At 43.3% G+C, this 17,399-nt stretch overlaps 1 protein-coding gene across 1 annotated transcript in view; it reads left to right on the top strand.

Moving 5' to 3' along the window:
* Positions 1 to 937: 937 nt before the first annotated feature.
* ARHGEF3 (Rho guanine nucleotide exchange factor 3) overlaps positions 938 to 17,399 on the top strand; it is a 144,279-nt gene continuing 127,817 nt past the window's right edge. Inside the window, exon 1 of the mRNA XM_044685457.1 lies at positions 938 to 981. Coding sequence (XP_044541392.1) covers positions 949 to 981 — 33 coding nt within the window. The 5' untranslated portion in view covers positions 938 to 948. The remainder of the gene's footprint in view (positions 982 to 17,399) is intronic.

Genomic DNA, 17,399 nt, shown 5'->3' with positions numbered 1-17,399 from the left:
TCACCAGGACTTAAAGGAAGCCAAGAAGCTGAGATGAGGAAGGCAGTGAAAATGCCCCAGAATATGTTATAAGAAAAGGAACTCTTCTCCAGTAGATGGATGACTTAAAGACAGTTCTCAGGAGAAGAAATCCAAACCATCAACACCCAAAGGAACAAGAGTTCCAGATTGCTAATAGCAGCAAAGGGGACGCCAATGGCAGCCACTCTGCGATTCAGCCTCCCACCTCTTGGTCTGGTGAGGATGACAAAAAAGAAGGGACGTGATCATGACTGGATGGGCCACAGTCAAAGGGATGTTGACAGAAAACCTGACAGCCCCTGAGGTCTTGGGGCCCTCCTGTGGGTCAGACTTCATCGTCTGGATCAAACCAGCCATCTGGGAACTGCTCCTTAGTCAGCCCCATTTCCCCCAATGGAAACCAGGATATTGTGGATGTCAATGAGAGGAACTAGCTAATGACTTGCACATCTTCCGGTGCCCTCCCTGGAGGAGGGAGTCTGCCTGCAGGGTGAGCATCTCGCTTGGTGAACCCCGCTTGGTGGGAGGCTTTGGACACCCTGCACCCATCCCCCACAACCCATTGCTCGTTTTGAGTTGGAAGCAAATGGCTTTTTCTTGCACAGGGCTAAGGGTTCTCCCCTAAGAGAACTTCCTGAGTGCCGTTAAGTGTAATAAAGGTAAAGCTTGACTTGAAAGTCCTGAACCGACGAGGAAACCACCGAAAGCAGAGGGCCCGGAGGAGCCGGAGCCGGCAACGAAGACCTTCGCTTGTCTCCCTCCTCTGTCACTTCCTGTCATGCATTGTAAGTGGGCAGGGAGGAGTTCCTTCAGGGAAACCAGAGCAGCCCTGCTCAGGGAAGCCGGCTCAGAGCGCTTGGCTCCGATTCAAGGGGGAAGAGCCTTGGACGGCGAAGTCTGAGTGGACTCCCCACTCCGGAGTGCCCCATGGTGTGGTGTTGCCTCTTTGTCCATCGTCAGGTAGGTGTAGGGCAGCTCAGCTGAGCTGGGGCTGGGAGAGGGTGTTCGGCTGAGCCACAGAAGGTGCCTCCGTGGGGCACTCGAAGGATGGCCAGTGGGGACTAAAACCTGCCTTCTTCTAGAGAGATTTCCCTCTCCCAAGACCCTGGAATGGGTGTCCCCAGGGCAGCCTCCTTTCTAAAGGGGAAGGAAAGAGGATGAGGCCAAACTTTTGCATCCAGAGGGAAAAAAGATCATCGAAGGTGAGGAAAAGCCTGGCCTTCACTGAAAGGATGCTTTAACTGGGAGAGCTGGTCTTAGCTTCCATCCCAGGCTGCTAACCCAGGCTGGCTGCTAAGCAGCACCGCTTTCCCCCTCACATCACACCCCCTGCATTTGGTGTCAACCACAACTCTGTCTCAAAGAGTTCTTCCTTCCTTGTCAACCTGAACTTCACTCGAATGCTATGGCAGAGATTAAGATCTGGGACGCCAGTGGGGGTACTTTGTGTGGGTCTTCTTGAAGCCAGTCTGTGGTTCATGCTTGATAGCCAGATGAGCCGGTCAGAACTTCATCTGGAAGGATTCATAAGGAGCCAGAGGCTTGGCCTAAACCCTCCTTTGTGGATTCATTTACAAAACCAAAAATAATTAACTAGCATCTGCTTTTTCTCTACACCTCCCCCCCTTGGAAACGAAAAGAAAAAACTCTTGTAACAAATCTAGATATAAAATAATGAAGCTAAGAGAATCGCACATTCTCCACATCTGAAAATGTGTCCATCTGATCTTTTTTCTTTCAAAAGAATCTCTACGTGGCTGGGGATTTGGCGGGAAGATGTGCTTTCACCTTTACATAGGATAAAAAGGAATTAGTGTCCTTAACTTGCCTCTTACTTTCATTTTTTAAATCTTTAAAACCACAGAGAGGCCATCCGCGTGTCTCTTTAATGCAGCATTTGCTATCTGTACGACAGAATTTAGGCCTGTGCTTTCTGGGAATCATTTTGGCGATGGTCGTCTTTTCATACAGGCCTACTCTTGGGCCTCCCTTTCCCCTCTCCAAGTGCAGAAATAATCCTGGAAGCGCCCTTTCCTGTGAGTTTGTGATTTCTTTTCCCACACGTCCTGTTTCAGCCACTCCAAAAGATGTGCTGCTTTTTCTGAAGGGATCATTTTTAAACCCTGAATGGGCAAATTCAGGGACCCTTCAGAAAGATTCGAGAGAGTCAGTCTAGTATAGTAGATAAAACATTAGCCTTGGAGCCAGGGGAACCTGGGGTCAGTGCCAACGCGAGAGTGGTTTGGGGCAAGTTACTGAATTTCTCCTTGCTGCAGCTCAGTTTTCTGATCTATTAAAACAAGAAAGTTCAACTCAATGACCTCTTCAAATCCCTTCCTGTTCTGAATCTGTCATCCTATGATTTATTACTACCTGGTTCAATCATTAATGTATAGTTAATCCAAGTTAGTGACTAGTTCTTTCTTCCTCTCTCTCTCTCTTTCCTTCTTTCTCTCTTTCTTTCTTTCCTTCTTTCCTACTTCCTTTCTTCCTTCCTTTCTTTCTTTCCTTCTTTCTTTCCTACTTTCTTCCTTCCTTCCTTCCTTTCTTTCTTTCCTTCTTTCTTCCTTCCTTCCTTTCTTTGTTTCCTACTTCCTTCCTTCCTTCCTTCCTTTCTTTCTTTCCTTCCTTCCTTCCTTCCTTCCTTCCTTCCTTCTTTCTTTCTTTCTTTCTTTCTTTCTTTCTTTCTTTCTTTCTTTCTTTCTTTCTTTCTTTCTTTCTTTCTTTCTTTCTTTCTTTCTTTCTTTCTTTCCCACATTCCTATGAAAGGCATCAAGTTGTAAAATGCCTTTTGCCTCTTTTTGTATCCCCAACACATAGTAAACTCTTAATAAATGTTTATTGTGTTGTGTTGTGTCAAACTCAAATAGAGATGGTATCCTTATTCCTGTGGCCACATATTGACCTATAAAATCACAAATTAATGTTTTCTTTCTTTTGTTGCGTTTTAATTTATTTTGTTAAACCCTTCCCAAATAGATTTTAATCTGGTTTGGCTGCATTTGACTCCTTGGAGCCTAGTCAACGGAGTGCTAGTTTTGGTGTCAGAAAGACCTGTCTTGGGGGCCAGCTGGGTGACTCAGTGGATTGAAACAAAGCTTAGAGACAGGAGGTCCTGGGTTCAAATCCAGCCTCAAATACTTCCTAGCTGGGTGACCCTGAACAAGTCACTTAACCCCCATTGCCTAGCCCTTACTGTTCTTCTGCCTTGGAACCAATACACAGTACTGATTCTAAGATGGAAAGTGAGGGTTTAAAAAAAAAAGACCTGACTTTACAGTGGGATTATGTGGCAACTAATGGGGGACCTTTTAACTTCTCTGAGGCTGTGTCCTTATCTAGAAAATGGGGATGTCAGCATCTGCAATCCATCCTTCTTGGTTTTAAGAAGGACAGTCAGAATAATTTTCCATGGGCCTATTTTGGCATAAAATCATCACTTTATTTTCAGTTGAATTCAACCAATATTAAACAGCTCCCCTGACCCAAGTGCTGTGATAGACACTAGAAAGTATTATATATTATTTAAGCCATGTGATACAATGAATTTGGAGTCCAAGGTCCTGGTTTGAATTTCAGCTCTGTTTATATAATGTTGGTCAAGTCTCTTCACCTCCCTGGGCCTCAGATTCCTCATCTGTAAAGTGGGCTCTTTGGTTTTACATCTAATCCCATGATCCTGTGAATATGATGCATAGACACACCTTAAACCTCAAATCAGAGCTGACTCTCTCACTTGTCATATTCTTTAATTATGACTAGGGACCAGCATTACCCAAGTCGTGCCAATATATGGTTTTTTGTCTTTTTTTTTTTTAATTAATGAGCAGTGGGAGAAATTATCAGCTATTAAAGAGATTACTAGAAAAGTTATTTTCCTTTGACCCATTTCTCAGGGAAAAGTCTTAATTTAGAAGAGGAGAAAGTAGAAGGATACAAGGATTATGGGTAGGAATAAGTTTTGGAGCCCTGAGTTCTCTCAGGGACCTTGAGTAAATTATTTACATTTTTTTAGCCTTAGGTTTCCCACTCATATAATAATGAAAAAAAAAAGAGAGACAACAAGGACTGGAAGGAACCTCCAAGGTCATCAAGTCCAGCCTCTGTACTTTCCATGTAAGGACTTTTTGCCTTTCTTGTATCCTCAGTTATTAGCGTAGTGCCTGGCACATAGTAGGCACTTAATAAGTGTTTATCGTCTTGATTTGATCGAGTCCTGCCCACTCATTTTGTAGAAATTTAGGGCCAAAGGAAGATTAAGTGATATTTCCGAAGGTCACAGAAGAGATGAGATTTGAACTTTGGTTTTCCGACTTCAAAATCAGTGATCCTTTGATTGTGCCAAAATAATCATCACTGTTAAATCAGGAACTGTAAATACTTAGCTATAGCTGGATCTCATTCTTCATACCTTTATAAAAGCACCTACTATGTGAGAGAAACTATGGCATTGTAGATAAGAGTTAGCTTCAGAGTCAGCAAGACTTGGGTTCAGTTTTTGCCTCAGACAAAGACTGGTTGTATGGCCCATATATATTGATATATTCTTAGAGTCATCCATGCATCATATTCATAGGATCATGGGATTGGATTTAAAGCCAACCAGCCTTTACAGATGAGAAATCTGAGGCCCAGATAGGTCACAAGACTTGGGGAGTTTCCTACATATACATGCATGCGTATACAGATAAATGTATCTCAATAGAGTACAAGATAAGGAATTGTGGGAGTAAAAGAGGAATCCAAAAAAGTATTCAAGGAAACCTCAAAGAAAAGAAACTGTTGCTCTGGTGGCCAGCTTTGATTGAATGGGGGCAGCGGTATTTTTAGCAACAGATTGGGGAAACAGAGTAAGAACAGGACTGGAAAAAGGAAACCCCCCCCTTAGAACAGGTCAGTCATTTTTTATTTCGAAAGTATGGTGGCAGTCACTTTGCCCTCCACAGAGCTTCTACCACCATGATGTTTGCACAGCTTGAAGTCAGACTGTAAGCCCGCCTGTATTCACTCTATGGACCAGTCAGTAGCGGGGACCAAGGTGGTGAAGTGTCAAGGGAGCAGTCACCCATCAACTGGAGTAATCATGATGAGGAATAGCTGGGACCGAATTAGAAACTCCTGCAAAATATGTTGCATACGGTAGTGGGGAGAATTCTCAGGAACAGCCATGGTTACAGGATGGAGAAATTTGTGCCCAAGAGTCTTCATGACCTTCTCTAGTGGGTGACTTCCCAGTTTTTCCTTTAATAAGCACCTTTGGTCTGGGATTTTTTCATTTTTCTCCCCAGTTCTATTCCCATCTCTTCTTCCAAGCTTGATGTTTCTTTATTATCCCATATAATTTGGTATGGAGGAAAAGACTATCGACTGGGGCGTAAAACTCAACTCAGCCACTTCCCACTTGGGTTACTCAAACTCTTCGAAACTCAGTGCTTCATCTGTAAAATCATCATCATCATCATCATCATCATCATCATCATCATCATCATCCTACTTGCAAGCACCTCTTGGGTGGTCAGGACGCTCAAGGGAGATCATGTACATAAAATATTTGGAAACTGACAAATCTTAATATTTCTCATCTTTCTTCCTACCCCTCATCCTTTCTATTCACAAATAAGCTCAACTTAGAAATTGGGTAAGTTACTTTAGGCCTCTAAGCCTGTTTCCTCATATAAAACAAGAGGGTTTTATCTAAGATCTCGTTGATCTCAATGTTCAATGACTCCATGATTCACCTTTCTTGTCATTTACTTTCAATCTCTAGCCACCTACTAGCTTCCACTGAAATGTCTGAGTTCAAATCTCATCTCTGGGTGGCCTGGTAAAAGAGGGAAGCTGGACCAGATGGCTTTCAAGGTCTGGATCTGAGATCTTAGGTTCTTATGTGGTAGATCCCTGGCTAAGCCTGCATTTCTTGCCTTCTAGTGATGATACCTGGCTCTCTAGATGTCAATATAGATTATGATGATCTCAAGGAAGCTTGTTGGTGTGGAGGTAGTGTTGAGTGGCATAAGTAGGTCCTGACCTTCATCCACCTGATAGAGAACACATCATTAGTCAACTCTCACGATCTTCTGGCTCCTTTTGCTCAGTCTACAACTGAGCTCAGAATACCCACTATACAAAATACAAACAAAAAATCCTTTCCCTCAGTCTTGGTGTCCCCTCTTGAAATATCATCCTCTGTCTGTTTCCTCCTTCAGCCTGAGAAAGATGTCTAAACTCACCATATCTACTCTTATCTATTTCTTCCTATTTCTTTACTTCCTATTCTCACCTTATCCCTTCATTCATGTTTACATTCCGCTCCTACTATCTTGAAACTGCTCATTCCAGAGTTTACAAATTGTCCTGCTGGGATCAGGCCCAGTGGCCTTCTTTTGGGCCTTGTCATCCAGGGTCTCTATCACTGCTCCCCCTCAATCCCTTTCTTGATACCTCGGTCTCTCAGATTCTCTCATTCTCAGGATATCCTCTGACTGCTCTGTTTTCTGGCCATCTTACTTTTTAAAAATATACATTTTATTTTAAAGAATTCTGATGTTAAACACCAAATACAAATAGAATTTCTATGTATATATATAAAATTGAACCAAAAAATAGGATTGTTTTTGAAGCTATGGATCTCTGCTTGTATAGCTTGATTTTTAAGTATATAATACATTCAACATGTAGTTTTCAAGGCTGTCCTGCCTTTCTATACTTCTTTCTGGGCTTCCTTTTGTATTCCTTCTGATGCTTCTGTGACTCTTCTTTCTTTTTAAATTTTTTTTAACTTTTTAATTATTATTATGTGAAGAAATAATTTTTTTATTTTTTTAAACCCTTAACTTCTGTGTATTGACTTATAGGTGGAAGATTGGTAAGGGTAGGCAATGGGGGTCAAGTGACTTGCCCAGGGTCACACAGCTGGGAAGTGTCTGAGGCCGGATTTGAACCCAGGACCTCCCGTCTCTAGGCCTGGCTGTCAATCCACTGAGCTACCCAGCTTCCCCCTAAGAAATAATTTTTGACAAATGTTTTTTGACATTTTGTGATTCAGATTCTCTCCATCCTTCCTGTCCTCTTGCCACAGGGGTAAATAGTCTGATATAGGTTATATTAGTGCTTTCTTGCAATATATATTTCCATATTTCTCATGCTGTGACTGAAGACACATATAACACATACAATAAAAAAAATCATGAAGGAAATAAAGTGAAGAATCACATCTACAGACAGTTCCAATAGTTTCTTCTTTGGCCGTGGATAGTGATTTTTATCATGGGTCCTTGGAACCCTGCATTGCTGATAATGGTTTAGTCCTTCACAACTGATCATCCTACAATATTTCTGTTACTGTACATACTGTTCTCCTGGTTCTGCTCACTTCACTTTGAATCAGTTCATATGACTCTTTTAAAAATATTTCCTTTCATATATGGTGGTGATGGAATACTATTGTGCTATGAGGAATGATGAACAGGATGATTTCAGAAAGATTGGGAAGACCTCCATGAACGGATGCAGAGTGAAATAAGCAGAACCAGGAGAACATTATGCACAGAAACTGAAATATTGTGGAACGATCAAATGTGATAGACTTTACTACCATAGCAATACAATGATCCAGGACAATTCTGAGGGACTTATGAAAAGGAATGCCATCTATCTCTAGAGAAAGAACTGTTGGAGTAGAAAGGCAAATTAAAACATGATTTATCACTTGATTATTTGGATATATGATTTGGGATTTTATAAGATTATTCTCTTACAAAAATGAATCATCTGGAAATATGTTTTGAGTGATAATACATGTATAACCCAGTGGAATTGCTTGTCAACTCTGGGAGACAGAAGGGAGACAACAAGAAACCCAAAACTTTGGAAAACTTCTGTGTAAATTTGTTATTGGAATAAAATAAAGAAAAATTTAAACATTAATTAGTTACAATATTCCCTTTTTATGTTCTCTTCTTTCTTTTCCCCTTCTGTCCTTCCTTCTCTCCTCCTACATCCTCCTCAGTACTTGTAAACTCTGTAGTAACTTTGACTTTTCCCTCCTTCACTCCTTAGAGCAGTTGCCAAATCCTGTCACCCAAGTTTATAATAAATTGCCAAATATGACAACCAGTAAGCTTATCCAGGTGGAAAGACAAGTCTACTTGGGAATACTTTTTTTGTTCTCAGGAAGTTTTTCTTTACATAAAAAAAGGGGACGTTGATGAATGAGGACAAATGCAGATGAGTGAGCCTCTGTTCAAACGACAGAGCTGTGTGCTGTTTTCAGCTCACATCCTTACCCTTCCTCGCAGCTGATCTTGTCTGGTGGAAGTATCCAATGAGTCACTGAGCTGAGGGGCAGCTTACCTGTCGAGGAGGGGGTGAGAAAAGATGCTGCTTGTTTTCACAAGTCAGTCGCCCAGTGGAGGAGTCTGGGAAGTGAACGTTCATGGAGAGATGAGGCCAACCTTAAAGCACTCTGTGAAGTCTAGCGATTGTGGTTATGATAATCCATGGAGGATCGGTGAAGGTGGAATGCGTGATTTATGCGGAGGAAGGCCGGTAATATTGTTAAGATGTGCTTCTCTATTCTTAGTCTTTAAGACTCTTTGTCCTCCAGTGGCTTATTGTTTTCAGAGGCAGTCAGGAAGTTCGGGGAATGCCCAGGGTCAGCCGTGGGATTTTTCCTGCTCTTCTGGTCTGCCCAGGTGGGAAGCTAATTCCACACTAGTATATTTTGAGTGTGATGCTCCAGGGACTGGCGATTCCATTTGGGGGTGCTCCATGTACTTTCTCCTTCTTCCGCTCCCCTTTTGGTCCTCGTATTATGCATCAACATCCCTTCTTTGAGGGGTTAAAGGGAGAAGGAGAGAGGCCATGTTATTTTTGTTCTGTGCCAGAGCAGCTCGTATGAAACGTGTGACCAAGGGAGTATTAACGGAAACTCTGTTGCTGGAAAATAATTACTGGGGCGTCTTGATTTCCAGTAGGAATTCAAGGAATGGGTAAGAGAAAATAGAGGACAATGGGAGGAGGTGAAGGAACTCGGATTTTTTTTTTGGCAAAACTTCTAAAGATACGTGCTAGTTGAAGCTGTGTATGTACTGGGGACAACCAGGCCATTCGCAGGGATATCCTAATTACGGATTGTTCCCATCTAGAGGAAATCTAGGAAAAGGAGACTTGGGGGCATCTTGTTTTTATCAGTTAGTGAGAGTCACAAATAACAGGATGTCCGTTTCAGCAGGTATGGAGGGTAAGGGAATTGCCCCGGAGACCCTCTGAGATTGGGCCATGTCTGTATTCCTGCCCTAATGAATCATCAGCCATCAGCAGAAGGTAAACGAGCTGGGAAATGATTGCTTGTACTTTTGCTAACTAGTGAGGGTGAAGTAGTATTCTCCAAGAACATGCAAGAGGAAACTCAGGAAGAAAACAGCCCTTCTCGTTTCCTGTAGCCAGTAAGAGATGCCTTTATTCTTTTTTGTTTTTAACTCTTGCCTTTCATCTTGGAACCAATACTATATACTGGTTCTAAGGCAGAAGAGCAGTGAGGACTAGGCAATAGGAGTTAAGTGACTTGCCCAGGGTCACACAGCTAGGTAGTGTCTGAGGCCAGATTTGAATACAGGACCTCCCATCTCTAGGTGTGACTTTTAATCCACTGAGCCACCCAGCTGTCGTCACTCTTCATGCCATTTCTGAATTCTTCCTTCATCTTTTGTGGAACATGGAAAGTTGGGCTCCGACCCCCTCTGTGAGGGGAATCTAATGCCTCTTCTGTTTCTCCAAATATGCAGAGACTTTCATTCCTTCTTCTTCTGACACATTCTCTTTCTTTCCTGCTTCTTGACCCTCATGGCTTCTGTAGCCCTTCTGATGTCTTAGTCTTTAGTTTCTTTCTTGTTTTTTTTTCCCTCTCTTTCACTATAGTTCTAAATTATCTGTACGTGATCAGTTTAAGAATGTGTGCATGTCAACTGCTTGGGAACCGGTTGGCTTTCAGATGACCCTTCCAACTCTGAAACTCTCTGAACTAGATGAAACAAAATAACATAAACCGAGAAGCTGGTCAGCAACACAGAACACGGATCGTCATGAAATAGCAGAAGGAGAGAGAAGTTGGCCATATTTGTTGAAGGCTTAGAGGCTTGTTAATGTCCAAGTTCTTGGAGGTCAGATGCTGAAAGAAGTATAGAGGGAAAACGTGATGAAGAGACGGTCACAGAAGCAAAGAGTCCCCAAGTTGGAAGTGGACCCAGAGGCCATCTGGTCAAGTCAAACCAAGTCACCAGCATTTATTAAGCACCAACAATGTGCCAAGCTGTGCTAAGACGAGAGATTACAAAGAAACCCCTGCCTTCAAGGAATGTACACTCGAACAGGGAAGAAGACAACATGCACATAACACACACACAACAAACAGAGAGGTATATGTTATCCAGCATTTAACTCTAAACGAATCCTTTCTAAGGTCTCACAAACAAGTGACCACCTAACCCACCTTGGTGACCTCCAATGACGAGGGGGACTCTCTGCCTCCTTTTTCAGTGGAAGATAGCGTTCCCTCTTCTTCTCCACCGCCTGGCTTCCTTCAAATCCAAGCTAAGGTTCCACCTTCTAGAGGAAGCCTTTCCCAATTCCTCTTAGTTCCAGCGCCTTCTCTCTTGATTATTTCCAATTTATTCTGTATTTATTTGTATGTAGTTTGCAGGCGGTCTCCTCCCCACATTAGATTGTAAGCACCTCGAGAGCAGGCACCATCTTTTACCTTTCTTTGTATCTCCAGCACTTAGCACGGTGCCTGACACACAGAACCGCCTCCATGAGTTAGACAATAAGCTAGAAAATAGGCAAATGGACAGCCATAGAAAGAGGCAGCATTCTCGTCCATCCCTGACGAGCCCAAGTTATAACCTCTCTGAGCCTCCGTTTTCTCTTCTTTAAGAGGCAGCTAATAATGCGTACAACACATACTTTCCAGATTGATATTAGTAAAGTCCATGACAAAGTCCTGTGTGAGTTGGGGTCCCTCCCTATGAAAATTCATGCCCACCTTCTCGACTGGGACAGGGAGCAGCCCACCCGCATTTGCTTCTAGAGAGGAAGAGCAGAGTCATGGTTGGCATGCTGGGTTGGAGTTATCCCACCTCCCAGACTCATTAGATGTGTTCGTTTACTGTGCCTCGATGTCCTCCTTTGTAAAATGGAGTTAAACTCAATGCCTTCCGTTCCAGCTCTGATTTTTAATCCTGTGATCCTGTGGGATTCACGTCTATGTCTTTAAGCAGAAATGTCATGTTGCCTTTTTTCCAAACACCGGTCACTTTCCATAGATGGCCGTCCTGTTGCTCCCAGCTGACCGTGTATGTGTGCCTCGTTCTGCATCTCTCGCTAGTTCTCCAGCTCTCTGCCAAGGTGGGGGAAGGCTGATTTGCCTTCAGCCTTCTAAAATCAGTGATTGGGGTGGACATGATTGAGGGTGTGGACTCGAAACTACCACACCAAGGCAACTACCAAAAATTTGGAAATAGGTCTTGATCAAGGACACATGACAAAACCAGTGGAAATGTGGGTCGGCCATGGATGGGGGGAGTGCGGGGGGTGAAGGGGAAAGTAGGAGCATGAATCATGTAACCATGTTAAAAATGAATATTAATAAATGTTTAAAATTTTTAAAAAGTGGATTACTATTAAATTTTGGAAAATTATGAATACCAAAAAAAAAATAAATAAAATAAAAACAGTGATTGGCCACTCCATGAATTGGACTGATTGGGGGCTGATGATCATTCTCCTTGGCAAATTGTAAATAACCTTTAGATATCGAAAGGCTGTTGTCATGTTGTGGGTGAGGGCGAATCGTAGCACAGTGGCTGACACGTAGATGGTGCATAATAAATGCGTATTCCCTTACCCGCTCCATTCCTTACTCTCACCAGTGCCCTTTCCCTCTCTCCATTTTGAAATTCCTTTGAATAGGATTCTCATCATACATGCAATATAGTCCTCAGCCCATGCCCCAGCAGAGCATAAGGGAACTCCAAGGCTGGGATGGACTTTTCCAGGACCTTTGAACTTAGGAGATGGATGGGAGCTTAAGAAATACACAACGTCCCCAAAGTCTTTAATAATAAAACCTACAATCTTTAAACTTCTAATAGCTTAAAGCTGAACCAACAGTTTGGGGATATCCTATATAATAATAATTATTATTATTATATGCACATACTATATTAATATACTTATACTTTTGTACTCTATGATTTTATGTGATATAATTATATGCTTGGTACCTAGTAGATGCTATATAAGTGCTAGTTATTTATTATTAATGATATTTTGGTTTACAAATATTATTCTAAATATTATCTCATGTGCTGAGCATTCCAAATAAATATTTTCCCTCACCTAAAACTTGGGACTAGACCTTAGACGACGACGACTTCTTCTTCTTCTTCTTCTTCTTCTTCTTCTTCTTCTTTTATTATTATTAGTATTATTGTTATTATTATAGAAATGCAAATAAAAACAACTCTGAGATATCATCTCAGGTCTATCAGATTGGCTGAAATGATGAAAGGGCAAAATGACAAGTACTGGAGAAGAAGTGGGAAAAATAGAGACACTAATACACCGTTGGCAGAACCGTAAACCGATCCAGCCATTCTGGAGAACAAGGTAGACTTATACCCAGAGAGTTCTAAAACTGGATATTCCCTTTGGCCCAGTAATTTCACTATGAGGTTTATTTCCTAAAATGATTGGGGGAAAAGGAAAAGAACCGATATGTTCTAAAATAGTGAAAGCATCTCTCTTTGTGGTGGGAAACTGAGGGGGACGTCCCTCAGTTGGGGAAAGGCTAAACAAGTCGTAGCATATGATGGTGATGGCAGCACATTGACCATCTCCCTTTCTAAGATTTCTATTTCAAAAATCTTTTTAAAGAAATACCTTATTAGATGGGAAGGGCAAGAAAGAGGTGGCAGATTTTTTGTTTCCTTTTAGAGGTCCTTCCCAGCATCTGCCCCCTCCATTGGGGGTGGTCTTCAGGGGTCTCTTCCCATTGCTGGTTATTAATTACTAATTATTCATATCAGAGAAGAGAGATTTTCATTCTGGTCATTCCTTATTTAGAGTCACCGAGAACCCAGAGGGCATCTTGTCTTCTCCCCTCATTGTACGTTCACTTGTCGGGGCGCGCGCTGATTGCTCTGTTCGACTGTGAGCTCCCTGAAGGCAGGAGCTGTTACACATACATAGTAGGGATTTCATTGAAACTTGAGGAATTGAAGAGGATTTGTTGATGTGGAAGCCGATCCCCTGGGAGCTTGCCTCGGTCATTCCACCTTAATAACCGCAAGGCAGCCATCACTGAGCATCAGCGGGTGGCACTTGTCTGTCTTTGTAGCTGGTTAGAAAAAATTAAAATTTTTATCTAGAGGTTTTTTAAAGATTTGATATCAGGAAAAACTTGCCGACAACCGGCCGCGTTGGGAAATGGAGTGGGCTGTGTCCGGCTGGGGCAGGTCTCCATCCCTTGCGGGTCTTCAAGCAGCGGCGGAGGGGCGTACAACAGGGATGTGGCTGGTTCTAGATGGACCCAGAGCGAGCGGCCTTCCAGCTCTCAGACTGCTGTTTTGGTTCTGTATTTGCAAACACCGCACAGTTAGCAACAGGGGCAGGTATATAAGCTATATAAGTGCCAGTTATTTATTAGAGATGATATTTTGATTTGCAAATATTTTTCTAAAGATTATCTCATTTGAGGTAACGTTCGATTGTTGCTGTTTGGTCGTTTTCGGTCACATCCGACTCTTCCTGACCTCATCTGGGATTTTCTTGGTGAAGATACTGGAGTTTTGCCATTTCCTTTCTCAAGGGAGCATTCAGGCCATGATTTAAAGATTACAAAGTGTTTTTGCATCCTTTTTCTCCTTAGAATTCTGTCTTAAGTTTCTCTTGTGGCATTTAATAATAAAAACTAGCATTTATGTAGCGCCTTAAGGGTGCGAAGGCATGTTAACTCCTTGACTCTTCCCCTAAACCCTACAAAGTAGGCACTAATGGATCCTTTTTCCAATTGAGGAAACTGAGGCTATGTGGTGTCGTCGAGGATCCCGCGTACCAGTAAGGCCACGTGGCGTCTGATAACAGTCCCGAAGTGATGCTTGGCTGCGGGGCTGCTGGTCCTCAGCCCTGGGGGGTTCTTCTTCTCTCTCTCCCTTTTCTCCACTCACTTCTTCCCTCCCTTTTTCTCCTAAATCTCAAATCAAGAGTCCAGGGTCCTCCCAGTGAATTTGAAAAGCAGCCCTAGAACAACAGAGGGAGAAAAAAAACCCTGGGCAGAGCCAACCAGGAAACAGATTCTGCTTGCTGGGCTTTCCGGCTCCCGCCCCAAAGCTGGTAGATTCCCTCCCCGCCCAGAAAGGGGAAGGAAGGAGGTTAAATAAAGATAAAATGCCCATCCTCAAACAAAGCTTCGGGAGTTCTCCCCGGCCCCTGTGCATGCGCACCCATTTCCTGTGGCTAAAGTTAGACTTATTAGGAATTTCATGTTTAATATATTACAGGGAGTGGAGGCTGCAGCGAGGATGGTGGTGGCTCAGCTCTTCCCCATAAGAGAAGAGGAGGAAAGGCAGAAATTCTTCCTAACCACCCTGGCAGGAAGGACGGTCGATTTTATTTTTAAAAAATGCTGTTCTTATGCTTGGCAAAGTGAAAAAAAAAAAGAAAGGCGAGCCAACAACTAATTGACTAATGACGTGATGCAAATATTATAGGAATAGAATATCATTATTTCATACAATTATTAAATGAACATAATAGAATATAACATTATCGTATGGCATGTTCTCTTCTCTTCTATTACATTCTGGTCTATGTGATGTACATACACCATTTGTCTTCCATGCGGTGATACTGAATGTCTCAAAGCTTTTTATGATGTACATGAAAAAATTAGAGGCTTCCAATCCCAGCAAGAGCATTCTCTGTGTAAAGGAGAATTCAGAGGGAGCTTAGAAAGCAGGGACAGCTTTGAAAAATCATACGTTGAACTCGGTTATGTGCTTTAAAAAACAAAATGAAATCCTCACCTTCCATCTTGGAATCAGTACTGCGTATTGGCTCCAAGGCAGAAGAGCGGTCAGGGCTAGGCAATAGGAGTTAAGTGACTTGTCCAGGGTCACTCAGCTGGGAAGTGTCTGAGGCTGGAGTTGAACTCCGGACGAGGAGTCTTCCCGAGTCTAGCTCTGGCACTCTGTCCATGGCTCTACCACCTTCCCCTGCACATGGCACCCGGTGCTTGATATATTGAGTTAAATAATCACTCTCTCTATGGTTCCCCCGACGTGCTGCTGTTCTAGGGAGTCTTTTGTTTATCCAACCAATATGAAGTGCCTCCAGTGTAGCCCCTCGAGCCAGAGCCCAAGATTGGAAGTTAAGGTTCAAGAACAGCTAAAGAACAATGCCTTCTTTGTTGGCAATGGGGAGCTATTGAGGATTCTTGGGAGGGGAATGGCGGAATCCTTTCTGTGTACCAGGAAGACCGATCTGTTAATCAGACAAGCAGTGTGCATTTTCAGAGTGCCTACTGTGTGCTGGGCGCTGTTCTGGGAACACAAATGCGGTTAAGCAATCTGTCTGTTGTCCAGCATTTATTACTCCCTCTTTGCCAAGGGCCAGGACAGGCGTGTAAAAATAAACTTCTTTGCCCTCAAGAACGCCGTTCTCCTGGGCAGCACAGAGTGGAATGGATTGGAGGAACAGGGGGAGCATTTAGGAGAATGTTGCTGTATGCCAGCGAAGGGACCGAGACAGAGCCTGAGCTCAGCCCGTGGGGCAGGAGGAGGAATAAAAGGAGTTTCAGCCATTCCGTCAACTAACATTTAGGAAGCACCTACTATATACCAGGCCCTGTGCCAAGGCCTGGGGTTGGAAGGAAGGGCCAGCAATGGTAGAGGATTGGGGGTTGGGGTTTTATAAGATTATTCTCTTACAGAAATGAATACTATGGAAACAGGTATGGAGTAATAACCCATGTACGACCCAGTGGCATTGCTTGTCGGCTCTGGGAGTGGGGAGGGAAGAGGGGAGGAAGACAACATCAATCATGTAACCATGGGAAAATATTTTAAAATAAAATTATATTTTAAAAAAGAAGGGCCGGTCAGTTGGGTAGCTCAGTGGATGGAGAGTCAGGCCTAGAGACGGGAGGTCCTGGGTTCAAATCTGGCCTCAGACACTTCCCAGCTGTGTGACCCTGGGCGAGTCACATGACCCCCATGGTCCACCCTTACCACTCTTCTGCCTTGGAGATAATACACAGAAGTTAAGGGTTTAAAAAAAAAGAAGAAGAAGAAGAAGAAGAAGGGCCGACAGTCCTTGGCCACAGGTCGCTTACATTCTAAAAGAGGAGGCGCCATAGAGGAGGGCTGGAGAGATCACTGAGTTTTTGCTCTTGACCTGAGACACTTCACATTTAACGGAGCCTCAGTTTCCTTATCTGCAAACATTTCCTTGTACTTCATGTTTCTCTGATGCTCTCTGTGTGTGCTTAGAATCAAAGTCAGTATTTATTAAGTGCCTGTTGTATGCCTTTGTGTTCTGGGGATACAAAGAATGTAGGGGGATGGGGGAGGTAGTCCCTGTTCTTAAGGAGTTCTTGGTATAATGAACATAGAAAATAAACAAGATTTTTTTCCAGGTGTTTTACCATGAAAACTGGGAGTTGGCAGGAATTTGGGGATGTTGTTGATGTTGCATCCTACAGTGAATGTTGGCAGCCCCCAGGAGGAACAAGCTTGCCATTCCCGTGCCCCCTTGGGCTCCGGCAGACTTTCAGAGGACACTTTTCACTGTGTGGATGAAATGGAATTCTCTTTTCCACTGCTCTGGGTGGGGAACTCAGGATGTCTCACCCCTCCACCCCCACCCCACCCCAGCCTGGTAGCCAGCCCAGACCTGCCATGTTGAGAGCCAAGATTTTAGATTTGCATTCATCCTGGTAGAGTTGATAACAGCGAAGATCCCAAGAACCAGCCCAGCTGTACCCTGGCTCCGAGCCCATCAACCAAACAAACCTGGCAAACGCACCGTGACCCGGAATGCATTCTGCCCCCAAAGCCAACAGAAGGACAGCTCTGTCCAAGCTGCATTATGGAGACCTCAGAAATCCCTGAGAGGGAGGCACAGAAGCCCCTCGAGCCCCTTGTGCCCCCCAAATCTTATAGAAATGGATCAACATTGCCAAAATTCTGAAGAAGAAGGAAAAGGAGAAGGAGAAGGAGAAGGAGAAGGAGAAGGAGAAGGAGGAGGAGGAGAAGGAGGAGGAGGAGAAGGAGAAGGAGAAGGAGAAGAAGGAGAAGGAGAAGGAGGAGAAGGAGGAGAAG

Source organism: Gracilinanus agilis, chromosome 1 (genome assembly GCF_016433145.1).
Source record: "Gracilinanus agilis isolate LMUSP501 chromosome 1, AgileGrace, whole genome shotgun sequence".
Lineage (NCBI taxonomy): Eukaryota > Metazoa > Chordata > Mammalia > Didelphimorphia > Didelphidae > Gracilinanus > Gracilinanus agilis.
This window is presented reverse-complemented; position numbering and strand designations above follow the sequence as displayed.